Source organism: Saccopteryx bilineata, chromosome 2, assembly GCF_036850765.1.
Source record: "Saccopteryx bilineata isolate mSacBil1 chromosome 2, mSacBil1_pri_phased_curated, whole genome shotgun sequence".
Taxonomy (NCBI): domain Eukaryota; kingdom Metazoa; phylum Chordata; class Mammalia; order Chiroptera; family Emballonuridae; genus Saccopteryx; species Saccopteryx bilineata.
Genome location: NC_089491.1, coordinates 17,965,317 through 17,979,402, shown reverse-complemented (window position 1 = coordinate 17,979,402; position 14,086 = coordinate 17,965,317). Strand labels below are relative to the sequence as shown.

The 14,086-nt window shown below is 50.6% G+C and overlaps 1 protein-coding gene across 5 annotated transcripts in view; it reads right to left on the bottom strand.

The window, feature by feature from the left end:
• ASTN2 (astrotactin 2) overlaps positions 1-14,086 on the bottom strand; it is an 886,721-nt gene that overhangs the window by 686,399 nt on the left and 186,236 nt on the right. For all 5 annotated transcript variants that reach the window (XM_066256387.1, XM_066256389.1, XM_066256388.1 and 2 more), the window contains exon 3: positions 3,784-4,168. In XM_066256387.1, coding sequence (XP_066112484.1) covers positions 3,784-4,168 — 385 coding nt within the window. The remainder of the gene's footprint in view (positions 1-3,783; positions 4,169-14,086) is intronic.

Below are 14,086 nucleotides of genomic sequence, written 5' to 3'. Positions count from 1 at the left end.
TCTTTGCTCTTCCGCCCTTCCTCTCTCTCTACAATCAATAAGTTAAAAAAAAGAAACCTCAGTTTCCATTCAGCCATCCCCTCCCCTATCCCTTGATAAAGTGATACGTCTGTTATTCAGATCTCCTTGAGCTTCCGTGCATACTGTTCAGGGCAGGAGAGCATGTATTAAAGACGAATAAGGAAAGTGGGAATAAAAATGCTTCAGGTGGCTGTTCTGTGCCAAACACAGTGCTGAGCACTCATCTGTCGACACGACTGGATTCTCACTGCCAGGGTGCTATCGGGGTGACAGTCACAACACCTGAGAACTTCTAAAAGCACAGGCACTAACTAGCCAGACAGGATGCCAGCCATAACACTGGCGCGGTATTCTGAAGCCACCTTCGTCCTGCTCAGTAGGGACATCAGGAAGGCCCTTCGGGAGGGGTTGGGACTGCTGCCAGGCGACAGGCTGACCCTGGGAGGCTGAGGGGGTGGGGCTCAGGGCTGTGAGCTATTTGCCAACTGGCACGGAAGAACTTCAATATTGAACAAAGGGTATAGCCACACAGGTGAGTAACATCTGAATGTCAAACCCACCTAGGAGCTGAGAACCTTATAAATTGTTACTTGGTAATGAAACTTCCTCCCTCGGCCCTCTAGACAGCCCCTCTATCATTTGTATTAGAGGGCAATTCTAAGGCACAGGTGGGATTAGCCCCTAGGCAAGGTACAGTAATTTCAGCAGGCTTTAGGATTCCTTTCGCATGGACTGCCCAGCCTCTGAATGTCTGCCACTCTGGACAAAGTGCACGGCTGTGCCCAGGTCACCCCACGAAAGAGCTTCGTGGTTCTCTCTCAAGGGCCGTGTGACGCAACATGGCACAATTTTGGCCTGAGCTGTTGCTGGTAGATCTGCGGTCTGCCATGTAATTGTCACTCTTCTGTCTGGGCACGGAGTACCGGGTGGTCAGGGGCCTTAATGCAAGAACAGCCACCACCAGCCATGTCCGCATGCTTAGGGGGCCCGGCACCCTATCTGCAGTCAGGAAAAGCATTACCCTCCATTTCCATCCTCTCCTGCCCCCGTGGCAGCTGGGATACATGACTGAATGAAGTGCTTTGTTTTATTCCAAACTGTACTTACTTGAAAGTCTACTCAGAGGAATGGTTGAAAAAATTATTTTGCTCAGAGGAAAACAGGTGCATTGAAGGCACAGGTTTGCAGGGTGGCTGAGAGATTTTCCCAAGGCCTGGCAGCCCAGGGAACTGAAGAGCAGGGTTCGAGTCCAATCTGCTTGCCGCCACTCTGCCGGGCCCCTCCCAAGGAGGACTGGGTCCCATTTCTCACGCGTCCGCCGCTCGCTCTCTTTGCATTTCTCTCTTGTGCTTCTTAGTGCCAGCGTTGAGATTTCAGAACATAAGGGCCTGGCTTTGTTATTGTCTGAATCGAGTTATGCAGGAGGGCAAACACAAGGGAAGGAGCACCCCATTGGGGAGAGGCCAAGAGCACCTTCCCCTGTCTCTCAAGAGTTTGCCTTGTGGATGCTGTGGATGCAGCACAATGCTGTCCCCTGCGCTGTCCCCATCCTACGACAGTCAGGTGCCTACCCGCATGTCCAGCATGACAGCAGCTCCGAGAGGCTTTGCGGGCAGCTAAAATCCACAACGGCTGAACTCTCAGGACCGTGTATGTTCTCATTAAGGATCACCGGCCCTGACGGCCCCAACTCCCAGAGACACAGGCCATCCCCAGGATGCTGTGTGGGCATGACGACATCCACAGCAGAGGTTCTGGCCAGGAGGCTGAGGCTTGCTGTCAGGGACTGGGGCTCTTCCCTCAGCGCGGCCACATCCTGACCGTGGGACACAGAGGCCCAGGACCATTCAGGCTTCAGCTTCCGTCCCCTCATGTCCTCCCAGGAGGACAACTGCAGTGTTAAGGACAGAGATTCTGCTTTCCTCCCTTCCATTGCAGGGTCTGTCACGGTGCCTGGCGCCGCGTGACAACTTTGAGGACCAACGGCACGGATAACAGAAACAGAAACATGCGCTGCACACTCACTGCCGACCAAACACTCTGCCTACGTGTCATCTGGATGTCCAGACCACGCTGCACGGTAGATGATAGTGCCGTGCCCGTCATGGGGGAGACATGGGTGACTTGTCCAGGGTCACAGAGCCCGTGAAGCTGGATGGTGAGCTTCATTTCTGTCTCATCCGACCCCGCAGGCAGACTCTTCACGGCCCCTGCGTGGGGCCTTCCAGTTTGGGGAATGGAAGAAGGGAAGGGGAGTGAGAAGAAAAGGTCAAACTAGGAAGTTGTCAGTGACCTGCCTAATGTTTGCTACCCTCGTGTGGAACTTGTTGGAGGCGTGTGTGTATGCGTGTATGTGTTTGTACATGTGTATATACGTGTGTGTATGTGTGTATGTGTGTGTGTGTGAGAGAGAGAGAGAGAGAGAGAGAGAGAGAGAGAGAGAAGGGGGTTCATAAAAAGATGCATCTGAGAGGAAAGATCTTAGGAGCAGAGGAGACAAGTGTCCCAAGCTCCAGGGCTGGGCCCGGCAGTGAGGGCTGCTCTTAGCGCACCAAGAGGAGCAGGTCAGTCTCAGGACTGAGGTCACCAGGCCATGCCTTCAACCCATCATTATCGCCAGCACCACAGAGACAGTGTGCCGAGAACGCAGAACAGCACCCTTGGAACGTGTGTCTAAAAAAAGTAGCCAGACTCCATCTATAAACAAGCCAGAGTCCTAGACACTTGATAAAGGCAAAATAATGTCCAAGTCATTAACTGCCCTCCAGCAGACTAATGAACGTGGCTCTGCCACGACAGCAGAGGTGAAAAAGAGTGACAGGTTTTGGTCATTAAAAATTCCAGTATGAACCTGACCCGGGGCGGCGCAGTGGATCAAGAGTCAACCTGGAATGCTGAGGTCGCTGGTTCGAAACCCCGGACTTGTTCGGTCAAGACACATACAGGAAGCAACTACTAGGAGTTGATGCTTCCTGTTCTTTCCCCACCTTTCTCTCTTTCTCCCCTCTCTAAAATCAATAAATAAAATCTTTGAAGAAAAAAAATCCAGGATGAGACAGGGATAGCTGCCAAATATAACTGCGATCTCCACCTGCAGCAACTGAAGCGCCACAGCTAGAGAGAGGGAGGCGGCAGTGCCCTCTGCTCAGCAGGGGCGCGCTCTCACCTGGAGGAAGAGGAGTGTCCGCCCTGCTGTGACACTCCAGGAAATACAGAACGAGAATCTCCATCGACAGGACAGTGAGCAAAACGAGAAAAGCCTGAGAAACACTTCCCGTGAGACGAGCTGAGAACACGGGGATTGTGTATGGAGCTTGAGTTCCGGAAGTGGCAGGGTGCCTTTGTTTATTGTTGTCAACTTCCCCGAGAGCTGCCTCGGACAAGGAGGATGAGGTTTACTTTATTCATAGTCACGGAGGGCCAGGGAAACACCTCTCGAGTCACTATCAGGAAAAACGTCCTCATTGTAGTGTCTGGAAATGAGATGAAGGCCAGCAAGGGAAGTAATCAAGAGACATCCGAGAGATACTGGACCACATCACCTCTGATGCTCCTCCAAACTCCAATTCCAGCAACACGTGCTCTCTCCTCTTTTCTCCCTTTACTACTGAAGAACCAGAGAAGACAAATTCTGATGACCCCACATAGGTGTTTGTGGCCATAAATCCAAAATGGGTTAGCCCAGACCACCCAGCACCTGCGCCTCTTCCCAGCCCCCCAACATGCCCTCTGGAAGGTGGGGATGCAACAAGGAGGACTCACCTTTCTTCTCAAAGTCCCCTTTCTCCTCCCCTGGCCGGCCCAGGCTGTCCCGGGGGTGGGTCACCTGGCTGCCAAACTCGTCCTCGCTGGAGATGTGATTGGCCCGCCGAGGAGGGTCCTCGTCCTCCTCGTAGTCGTAGTCATCCAGGATGGGGGTCTCGCGGATGGGCACGCCGATCACGGAATTGTGGGCCTGCAGCCGGGAGGCGCGGAAGGTTTCCCGGGCCTGCGGCCCCAGCAGCACAGACGGGATGTAGTGGATCTCGTGGGTGGCTTCCGTGCTGGCGCTCTTCTGGGGGACGCGGCGCCGCTTCTGCCAGCGCCGCTGGGCGTACAGCGCCACCGTGAACACCAGCAGCAACAGCAGCAGAGCGATGAGGCCACCCTGGGGCAGGAAAGAAGAAGGACAGCAAGTGGGCTTCTGTTCTTTGGGCAAGGACACCACAGGGGACTTTTCTTGTTCACCACACTCAGCCCGAATCCCTGGGTTCGGCGCATAACGCCCTCAGAACCACCAGGCACTGCTGGGAAGCCAGAGAGACACTGTTTCCCAACCTGGCTTTCTCGCCAACGAGCGGTGACCTTGGGCGAAGGACTTGGCTTCTCTGAGCCTTGCCTTCCGCACGTCTACAGGTGAGGAAGATCCCTGCCCTCCTTTCTTCATAAGGTTGACCTAAGGTGCAAACAGGATGGATGACGGTCACGCCAGAGCAGTGCAGACTGCTAAGTGTTTGGGGACAGTCAGGGCCGCGGCATCACACAAGCGCATGTCTGTGCCCTGACACAGCCACGGCCACCAACCAGTTGAACGGCCCCAGGACATTTGCTTACATTCTCTCAGCCCCGCTTTCTCTTTTCTAGACCGAGTCTGTGGCAGGATCAAGAGATCATCTTTCTTCCACCCTGCTGCACATATCAGAGCATTATGAAGTCAAATACAACTTCTGCAGAGCTTCTACTTGCTTCGTTATCAGAAACACTATCTTTTCATGTCTGATTCCCAACAGGGGGCCTGGGACAAAGCAGAGGCTTCATAAATATTTGTTCAATGAATGAAAGAAAAAAAATAGATCTACCTCTCTAGGGCTCCTTTAATCTGAAGTTTAAGGCAAACTAGCGTGTATTTTCCTGTAATACAACCAAGGAGTAAGTATTAGATTGGGCCTGTATACCATACATTAAATTGGAATATGCTAACGTGTTTACATTATTACATATCTTACGTGATCCATGGGATGCATGAAATATTCCGCTCTGTGAGCTCGCCTACAGGGTAGGGGCGCTTGCAAAGCTTGTCTCTGTTTCCCGCAGCGCCCGGCCAGGGCTTGAGCGGGGAGGTCTGCATCTGCTGACCTCCCCTCCTTCACCAGGCACAGCTCCCACAAAGGGGGTAGGCCTTCTCAGTTATCCAGCTCTTCTTGGTTATACCTGGGCTTTATGTCCAGAGCCTGGAGGCCGCCTCGCTAACCCCCTGCTGCGTAATCCCTCCCATTGTAGGGGATCACCCTCTGCTGTGCTGGGGAGGAAAACAATGAAATCAATTCCAAACTCAGCTGGTGAGCAGCAGAGTGAGACCTGAATCTCCTCTTGTGTGTGTGTGTCTGTGTGTGTGTGTGTATGTCTGTGTGTGTGTGTGTCTGTGTGTGTCTCTGTGTGTGTGTCTGTGTGTGTGCCTGTGTGTGTGCGCGCTTGTATGTGTGTGACTGTGTGTGTGTGTCTGTCTGTGTGTGTCTGTGTGTGTGTGTGTCTGTGTGTGTGCGCGCGCCTGTGTGTGTGCTTGGTTTTGGGTTTGAGCCCTAAAGCCTCTCTGCTTTCAACCACACCCACGTGGCTGACTGCTCTTCCTTGACTATGATCTCATTGAAGGCAAGGACAGTTTCTAATAATGACACATATAACATCTAATAGAGATTGCGGATATCCACCCTGAATACATTCTCCTGGGGTGGGGGAAAAGGTGACTGCTGCTCAGAAGACCCGCTTAGGCCAAGAAGAACATTATTCGCTAAAACGGCCCCGCTCTCCTGCCGGCCGCATGGGAAATCTATCAGGGTATTCCCACAAGGCCCTCCGCTCACTAGGCTAGAATTCATCACCGGCATAGGGGTGAGGAGTGGGGGTGGGGTGGGGGTAAGCGGGCTAACGGGTGGCCAGGTGGCAGCTATGACTAACAGCCCTGCCTTGACTTTGTCTGTCAGCTGCTGCAGGATTCCCAGGGAGGCTTCTCTGGTGGTCAGAACTTAAAAACAGATACTCAAACCAAACAGAGCTATACATATATGTTTTTATGTATATGTGCGTGTGTGTAATCAGTCGAAAGACATAAAATGTGCGTATGGTGTATCATCTCTGGAGCCCTAAGAAAACAGGAACAGACCCTTTTCCCTCCACTGAACATCTGACTGTTCCCTGCATCTAGAAGTCATGTGTGACATGGTATTGGTTGTGAGGTTTTCAACATCAAAGATAAGAAAGGAAGGAGACGTGGGGGGCGTGAGGAGGAGTGAGAAGGTAAGGTAAGAGAGGAGAGAGAGAGGAGGCAGGGAGAACACTAACACATGGTGAAAACAATAGCAAGGCTGCTCCTTCCTTTACTTCATCTTCAAGATGTAAAGAGAATCATGTGTGATAATAGAACATAAGTTTCTATTGTGCAAATAAAATGAGAAAAAGGTGGTTCAGAGAGGCTAAGCTACTTGGTTGAAATCATACAGGATTTGATCCCAGTTCCAACTGGTGCAAAAGGCCAGGATATGGTAGCGCAGGGATTTGAACCCAGCTCTTTACAGCACAGTGGCTCACAGACAGACACCAAGGGTGGGGGAGGAAAACACGGGAAGATGAAAGGGTGCATGACTAGAGAGGGGATCCTGGGGAGGAAAAAAAGGTCACTTTCAAATCCAGGCTTCTAAGGGCACATCTTGAGGCCACCTACTCACAGAAGCTTTTAATTCTGGTTCACAGATGCCCATAGGGAATTCTCCTGGACTGACCCGGCCCCCTCTCTTCTCACCTTGGGGGATCTCACTCACTGTAAAGGTCAGGCCCTGCCTGGCCCAGAGCCCTGCACCCCCACACACTTCTGCACACCCCAACTATGGGTGTTTGACCCTGGGGTCAGACCCCAGGACTACACTGACCGGGGAAACATGAGGCCTTACCACACAGTCCACCTGCCAACCACAGTCCCTCCCTGACCCACTGTGTCCTCCAAACCCTCCCTCATCACCCCTGCAGTCCGGGTCGGCTTCAGGCTGACTCGCTTCTCCCAGCTTCCCCAGTGGAGCCTCAGTGTACTCATCTGTAGATTGGACTTGGCAATGTTTGGACTAGGATAGCACACAACTAGAGAAAAAGGCTGGGGGTCAGAAAGACTCCCTTAAACTCTCACGCTGCCCCATACAAGCCGAGGAATCTTGGGCAATGGACCGAATCTCTCTGAATCATAATATTCTTATCCATAAAACTGGGTCAGAAATGTCCTTACAGAGAGAATTTAGAAGGGAGCTCATGGAGGTGGAGTGCCCGGCGCATGGTCAACAGGTGATAAACCCTCGTCCGGGCTACCCAGCAGGGTTGAGGTGCAAATCGACCCTGAACACTGCTTGGACGACCCTTACCCACTGGACAATGCCAGGCAAAAGCAAAAGAGCTCAAGGGAACCACTCGGCTGGCCCGGTCTTAGTGGGGCATTTTATCCAAAGGAAGCAGATGAGTCACTCAGGATGACAAAGAAATTGTCATCTGCATCCACCTGGATTGGTCCAGGCCACTGTGCTGCTCCATTCCCACAGGGCCGTCCCCCACTTCGGTGTGGGCTTCCTCCTCCACCACCACCACCGCCACCGCCGCCACCACCACCACCACGGACAGGCTGACGGAGGAGCAGAGCTGCCACCGGAGAGGTGAGTGGGGTCAGAGTGCCCCGCCATGGAGTCTGTGCAGTCTGCAGCCAGAAGCAAGCACAGGCCCCGCAGGGAGAGAATCGCTACAGGGCAAGCAAGGAGCGGAGGAGGGTGGAACAGGGAGCCGAGGACGCAGGGAGAGGGCTGCGAATTTTGAGAAAGCGAGCTACTAAGAGGATCAGGCTCAAGGAGAGGCAAGCGGAGGCTCTGCAGGCCTCGGAGACGACCTCAGGCAAAATTCCATGTGGACTGTGCTGGAGAAGCAGCAGCGAGTTCCAGAAATAAAAAAGGGCCAGGCTGTGAGTTAGGGCCCGGTTTCTGCAAGGCTGCAAGCAGCCCAGGGTCGGAGTGATGAGCGTCCCCTTCCTATGGGTCCGAGGGTTTCACTCAGCTGCGGGCACAAAGCGGAAACAGACGGGAGAAGGAAGGCGTGTGTCCCCAGTCCTCCTGAGCCTTTCTGAGCAGGAGCTAGTTCTGTTCCTCACACTGAGTCTCAGACACCCCCACCCCATGGAGACGGACAAGGGGGCGTGTGTGTGACATCAGGGGCAGAGGGGTGTGATGGGGAAGCCAGGAGTCCGGGCACAGAGGCCAGCATGGGGATCTTTGTTTCCCTGCCTCCTGCTGGCTGTGTGTGTGACAAACTGGCTACAGCACGTTACCTCCTTGGGTTGCAACCGGCTCACCTATAAAATGTGCCGACTGCTCCCAATGTGACAGGTCATGCTAAGGATTAAAGAAGACAATAAAAGGTCTGGTATCCCAAAAGTCCACAATACCAGCCTCATCATTACAGCCTCTCTATTCCTCTAGCATAAAACAAAATCTCTCTCTCTCTCTCACACACACACACACACACACACACACACACGCACGCGCTTAAAACCTGTTCCCAGCTCTCCAGGGCCCTCAGAATAATGTCCAGAACCCTAGGCTGGCATCCAAGGCCCTTCAGGACAGGACACCTGCTTCCTTCTCAAGCCCAACATCTACCTTCTCTGTCCCAGAGCCACAATGAGCGATTAGCATCCGCCCAAGTGTGACGCTCTGACTTCTTCCACATTAGCGGCTCCTGCAGCCCCGAGCCCGTCACTCCCCGTGGTGGTTGGAATAACGGCCCCCAAAATGCATATCCATCCAGAACCCCCGAATGTGATCTCATTTAGAAAAAGGGTCTCTGCAGTGGCCCCTGGTTAAAAGGAAGTCATACTAAATTGGGTGGGCCGCTCATCCAGTTAACCGATGTCCTTATAAGAGGAAACACACATACACACACACACACACACACACACACACACACACACACACACACACAAAGAAGGCCATGTGAGGATGGAGACAGGGATGGGAGTGATGCATCTACAAGACAAGGGACACCAAGGACTGCTGGTCACCATCAGAAGCCATTGGGAAGCATGGGGCACACTTCCCCTCGGGGCTTCCAGAATGAACAAACCTGGGTGACATCTTGATTTTGGACTTCTGGCCTCCTGAACCATGACAGAGCAAACTTCTGTCATTCTCAGCCCCCAGATTTGTGGCAAGTTGTAATGGGCAGCCCTGGAAACTGATACACCGTCCTCCTCTTCATCTCTACCCACCCAGCCATCTCGGCTTGGGGACTTCTCCCCCGGGGGACGCTGCTGCCTCTCCAAGTTGGTGCCTCTCCTCTCCAGCTCCATGGCTGTCAGTAATCTGGCTGCTCACCCTCAATCCAGTCATCTGGTTGACCATATTCTCCCAGTGGGCCCTGAGCTGCCATATATCCTACCACATACCCAGCCCCAGATGCAGGGCTCAGCCCAGACGAGGTGCTTAATAAACATCCAGATGCCTAGACTCCTGCCCAGACGAGACGTAGGAATGTCAACTCTGCCGTCCCTGTACCAGCCCCGACCCCTGCAGGCACGGGGGACCAAACGCCACCGTGCACGGCCCGTCTGTGCTGCTCTGCCTTTATCCTGGTGCTAGAGCCTCCAGCTGCTTTGCAGACCTACAATATACAACATGGAAAAATATATTGAGGTGAAAAACAAAAAGCACCCCCAGGTTACCCCACTGAGCGAGCCTTCTGAAAAGTCAGAACTGCATTCAGTCTGGGCTCATTTTAATCTATTTTTCATGTTAAAATACCCAGGCCTGGGAGAAGGCGCCGGAGAAAGGGAAGAGAGGGATAATGTGAGAAATGCTTTATTTGACAATGTGTCATTTGGAAACTGATTATTTCTGTCTCCGGCCTTTTTAATATTCCCTCGCAACGGCCGGGCTGCATGGGGATTTGGTATTCTAAGGCTGGATTTATAATGCTCTGTTCAGCAGTGATAAGAACACGGGCCTTTAATCCTCAGAGCTGTGAACATGCATATTCTCCCAAGTAATGTCCTCCTCTTCTCGCCACTTGTGTCGGGTCCCCACGACAGCCAGCCCCAGGAGAATGAGGGACTAGGGATCCACTGGGTGTCCCTAGGCCATCTGCAGAGTCACAGAGCTTGTAGGGAAAGGGGCTGGGCCTCCAAGCTTTTTGGGAAGTCTCCTGGCAGGTCTCAATCTATGTTTACACTGGAAGGATTAGTAAGAAAGTAATCCAGCCAGACCAAGCGGTGTCATAGTGGATAGAGCATCAGACTGGGATGCAGAAGACCCAGATTCGAAACCCAAGACCCAGATTCAAAACCCCAAGTGTTTTAAACTAGCGATCATTTAAAGCTCAGGCAACAATAAAGTTGACCACCTGATTGACCAGCAACATCACTTCACCAAGCTGCTCGCCACACATCTGAGCACAAAGTGCCTCCTGATGTAGGATGCAGTGAAAACTTAGAATGGGTCTCTTTTTATGATCACAAAGAAGCGCTACGAATCCTCTGTTTTTCCCCACCATGCACAGAGCACCATCAGTACACACCGAAATAAGTTTATCCATTGGTAGATTTTTTTCTTTAGTGAACTCAGTGAAAGACTTGAATAAATCCTCCCCTCTTGTTGACTCTTTCATAGGCAAAACAGCAAGACTTTCCTCATGTAGTGTGTCACCAACAGCATACCTTGCAATCATGCTGAACTGGGATAAATGGCTTACATCAGTTGACTCATCCAAAGCGAGAGAAAAGAATGGTACTGCATTTATGTCCGTCACTTGTGTTGTCTCAGTTTGATTTGCTATCATGATGGTATGATCATGAACAGTTCTTGCTGACAGCAGCATGTCTTTTATTCATTTGATTATCTTGTCTTTATCCAAAAAGTCGTCAAAAAGTTCATTGGCAACATCAAGCATGAATGTTTTGGCATACTCCGCATCTGTGAATGGCTTTCCATTTCTCATAATTGCTAAAGCACCAGCAAAGCTAGTCAAATTCCAGTCACCTTGTTGAGTCCAAACATGGAGTTGCTGCTGACTAGCTTGCACTCTGCACAGTAGCTCTTGACATGCTTTCTTCCTGCTGTCCCCTGCTGGATATTTCCATGCAAATGTAGTATGGCGTGTGTCGAAGGGTTGCTTTATATTTGACCATTTCATCAATGCAATTTTATCATTGCATATTAGACACACTGCAGAACCTGCTCTTTCCACAAAGGCAAATTCCTCTGTCCATTCTTGCTGAAAAGTATGATTCTCATTTTTCTTTTAGCCATCTTCTTCGTCAAAAGGGTTTCTGCAATTAGCTAGCTGACTACTTGATTAAAAGGAGGGAAGTTTACTTCCTGACCTCACAATGACCTGTGTAAGTTATGCATTATCTGATAAAAATTTGGTGTTGTCCCGGAAGACAGCTGTGATGGGCTCCAGCCACCCGCAACCATGAACATGAGCGGTAGGAAATGAATGAATTGTAATACATGAGAATGTTTTACATTTTTAATGTTATTATTTTTTTGATTAAAGATTTGTCTGTGAGCCAGATGCAGCCATCAAAAGAGCCACATCTGGCTCGTGAGCCATAGGTTCCCAACCCCTGGGTTAGACTATACCCACTGTATAGATGACAAAGTGGGGGCTCGGAGGACACACTTTGCAGAGAGCACACAACAAGGTGGCAGCCCTGTGGGACAAGGCCTTGCTTTGGGGCGGTTTCCAGGAAACATGAGGCTCTCTCGAGGACTGGAGATGTACACCGGGCCCTGAGGGAGCTGCAGGAGAACAGGATGACGACACGGGTCAGAACTACGTTGCAACCGGCACAAATTGTCTTTATGCAGAAAGGATTCAGAGATACATTTTTTTCAAGCAATAGGGTATCAAGATCACATCAAATGTGTGTGCTGATGAGATTGCACACAGGGGGCTAGTCACGGTAGCTGGTAATGGTGTAGGATAGCAGTTCTTCACTGGGGGTAATTTTGTCCCCCTCCAGGGAACATTTGGTAATAGAGACATTCTTGCTTGTCAAACTAGGGAGAACCTGACCTGTGGTGGCACAATAGGTAAAGTGTTGACCTGGAATGCTGAGGTCGCCAGTTCAAAACCCCGGGCTTGCCTAGTCAAACTAGGGAGAGGGCATTTAGTAGGTAGAGCCCAGGAACCCTATAAGCATCCTACATGCACAGGATAATCACATACAATAAAGAATTATCTAATGTCTATAGTACAGAGCAAGATGCTGAGACTTGAAATTCGGGCAGTTGAAGTGGGTAGTTAGCTAATAGAATAGAAATAAAATATACACCACAGGATGGGAAGGCGTGGCTTTTGACTGGCAGGCAAGGGGGAGGGAGGAGGGAGACCAACAATGACACTAAGGTGTGGATTCTATCCCTGGATTAGAAAAGTCTAAATCGCATGACCAGGCAGTGGTGCAGTGGATAGAGGGCTGAACTGGGACACAGAGGACCCAGGTTCAAAACCTAAGGTCGCTGGATTAAGTACGGGCTCATCTGGCTTTAGCGCAGGCTCACCAGCTTCAGCTCAGGGTCGCTGGCTTGAGCATGAGGTCGCTGGCTTCAGCCTAACGGTGACTCGCTTGAGCAAGAGGTCACTCGTTCTTCTGTAACCCCCCCCCCCCAGTCAAGGCACATATGAGAAAGCAATCAATGAACAACTAAAGAGACAAAGGAGCTGCAACGAAGTATTGATGCTTCTCATCTCTCCCTTTCTTCCTGTCTGTCCCTATCAGTCCCTCTCTCTGTCTCTGTCAAAAAAATAAATTAAAAAAAGGAGTCTTACTCTTTGTTAATTTTTTTTCTGAGGAAGCTCCCAGAAGGTTATGAAAGACCCTAGTACATAATAAATGAGTAGATAAGTTTGCATATATGAATAATTAGGAGAACATAAATATAGAACAACAGATAAAGATTGGCACACATGCAGTATATGTACGTATATAGTCACACATGTAAAAATATGCTCACACCTATTTCTGCAGGTCTGTAGTGAGCTATATTTAGCTACAGTTATCTCTCTGCCTCTAGACAGACAACGGGTAACTTACTTAAGTAGGTCCCATTATAGAACATGAAACATTTTTCTTTTAAAGTAATCATCTACTTATAATGTATCTATTAGAGACACTATTTTATTTCCCAAGATAATGCCAAGGAAATAAGTGAAAACTCAGTGGTTCTTGGGAACATATTCATTCCCCACCCAGATCAATCTTCCTTAATCATCTGTAGCTCAAATCCGAATGGGTACCAAATCCAGGGAGATCATTCTGAATCCAGGAGTGATTTGTCAAGAGGAAAGCTAATGAACATTAAGACACCAGCCTTTGCCCATGAGTCAGACAGACCTGGATTTGAGTCACTGCTATACTATGTTTCTATTGTGTGACCTTGGGTTCCTCGCCAATTTCCTTGCTTCTCTTATCTGTGAATTGGGTTCCTAACAACAGACTGAGACGACTGGGTTCCTAACCCCAGACTGAGACGATTGGGTCCCTAACCCCAGACTGAGACGATTGGGTCCCTAACCCCAGACTGAGATGACTGGGTTCCTAACCCCAGACTGAGACGATTGGGTTCCTAACCCCAGACTGAGAGGGTTGGGTCCCTAACCCCAGACTGAGACGACTGGGTTCCTAACCCCAGACTGAGACGATTGGGTTCCTAACCCCAGACTGAGACGACTGGGTTCCTAACCCCAGACTGAGACGACTGGGTTCCTAACCCCAGACTGAGAGGTTGGGGACGATGACATGAGGCTGCGTTATAGAACACATTTAGAGTCATGGCTTACAAGTGGTGGGTCTCACAGGATGTATTAGCTTCCTTCTTGATGTAAGACCCTGCTTCCTGAAAAAAATTGACATCGAAAGTAATGGTAAGGCCACGGATGCCTGTACTGCAGTACGAGATAGTCTGCAGTTACTAGCTTCATTCTCATCTTTACTCCTGCTGTTCTCCTCCTTGACCATGTTCCTTCCCCTCCTCGAGGTGAGGAGTGGAGACTGGATGGATTT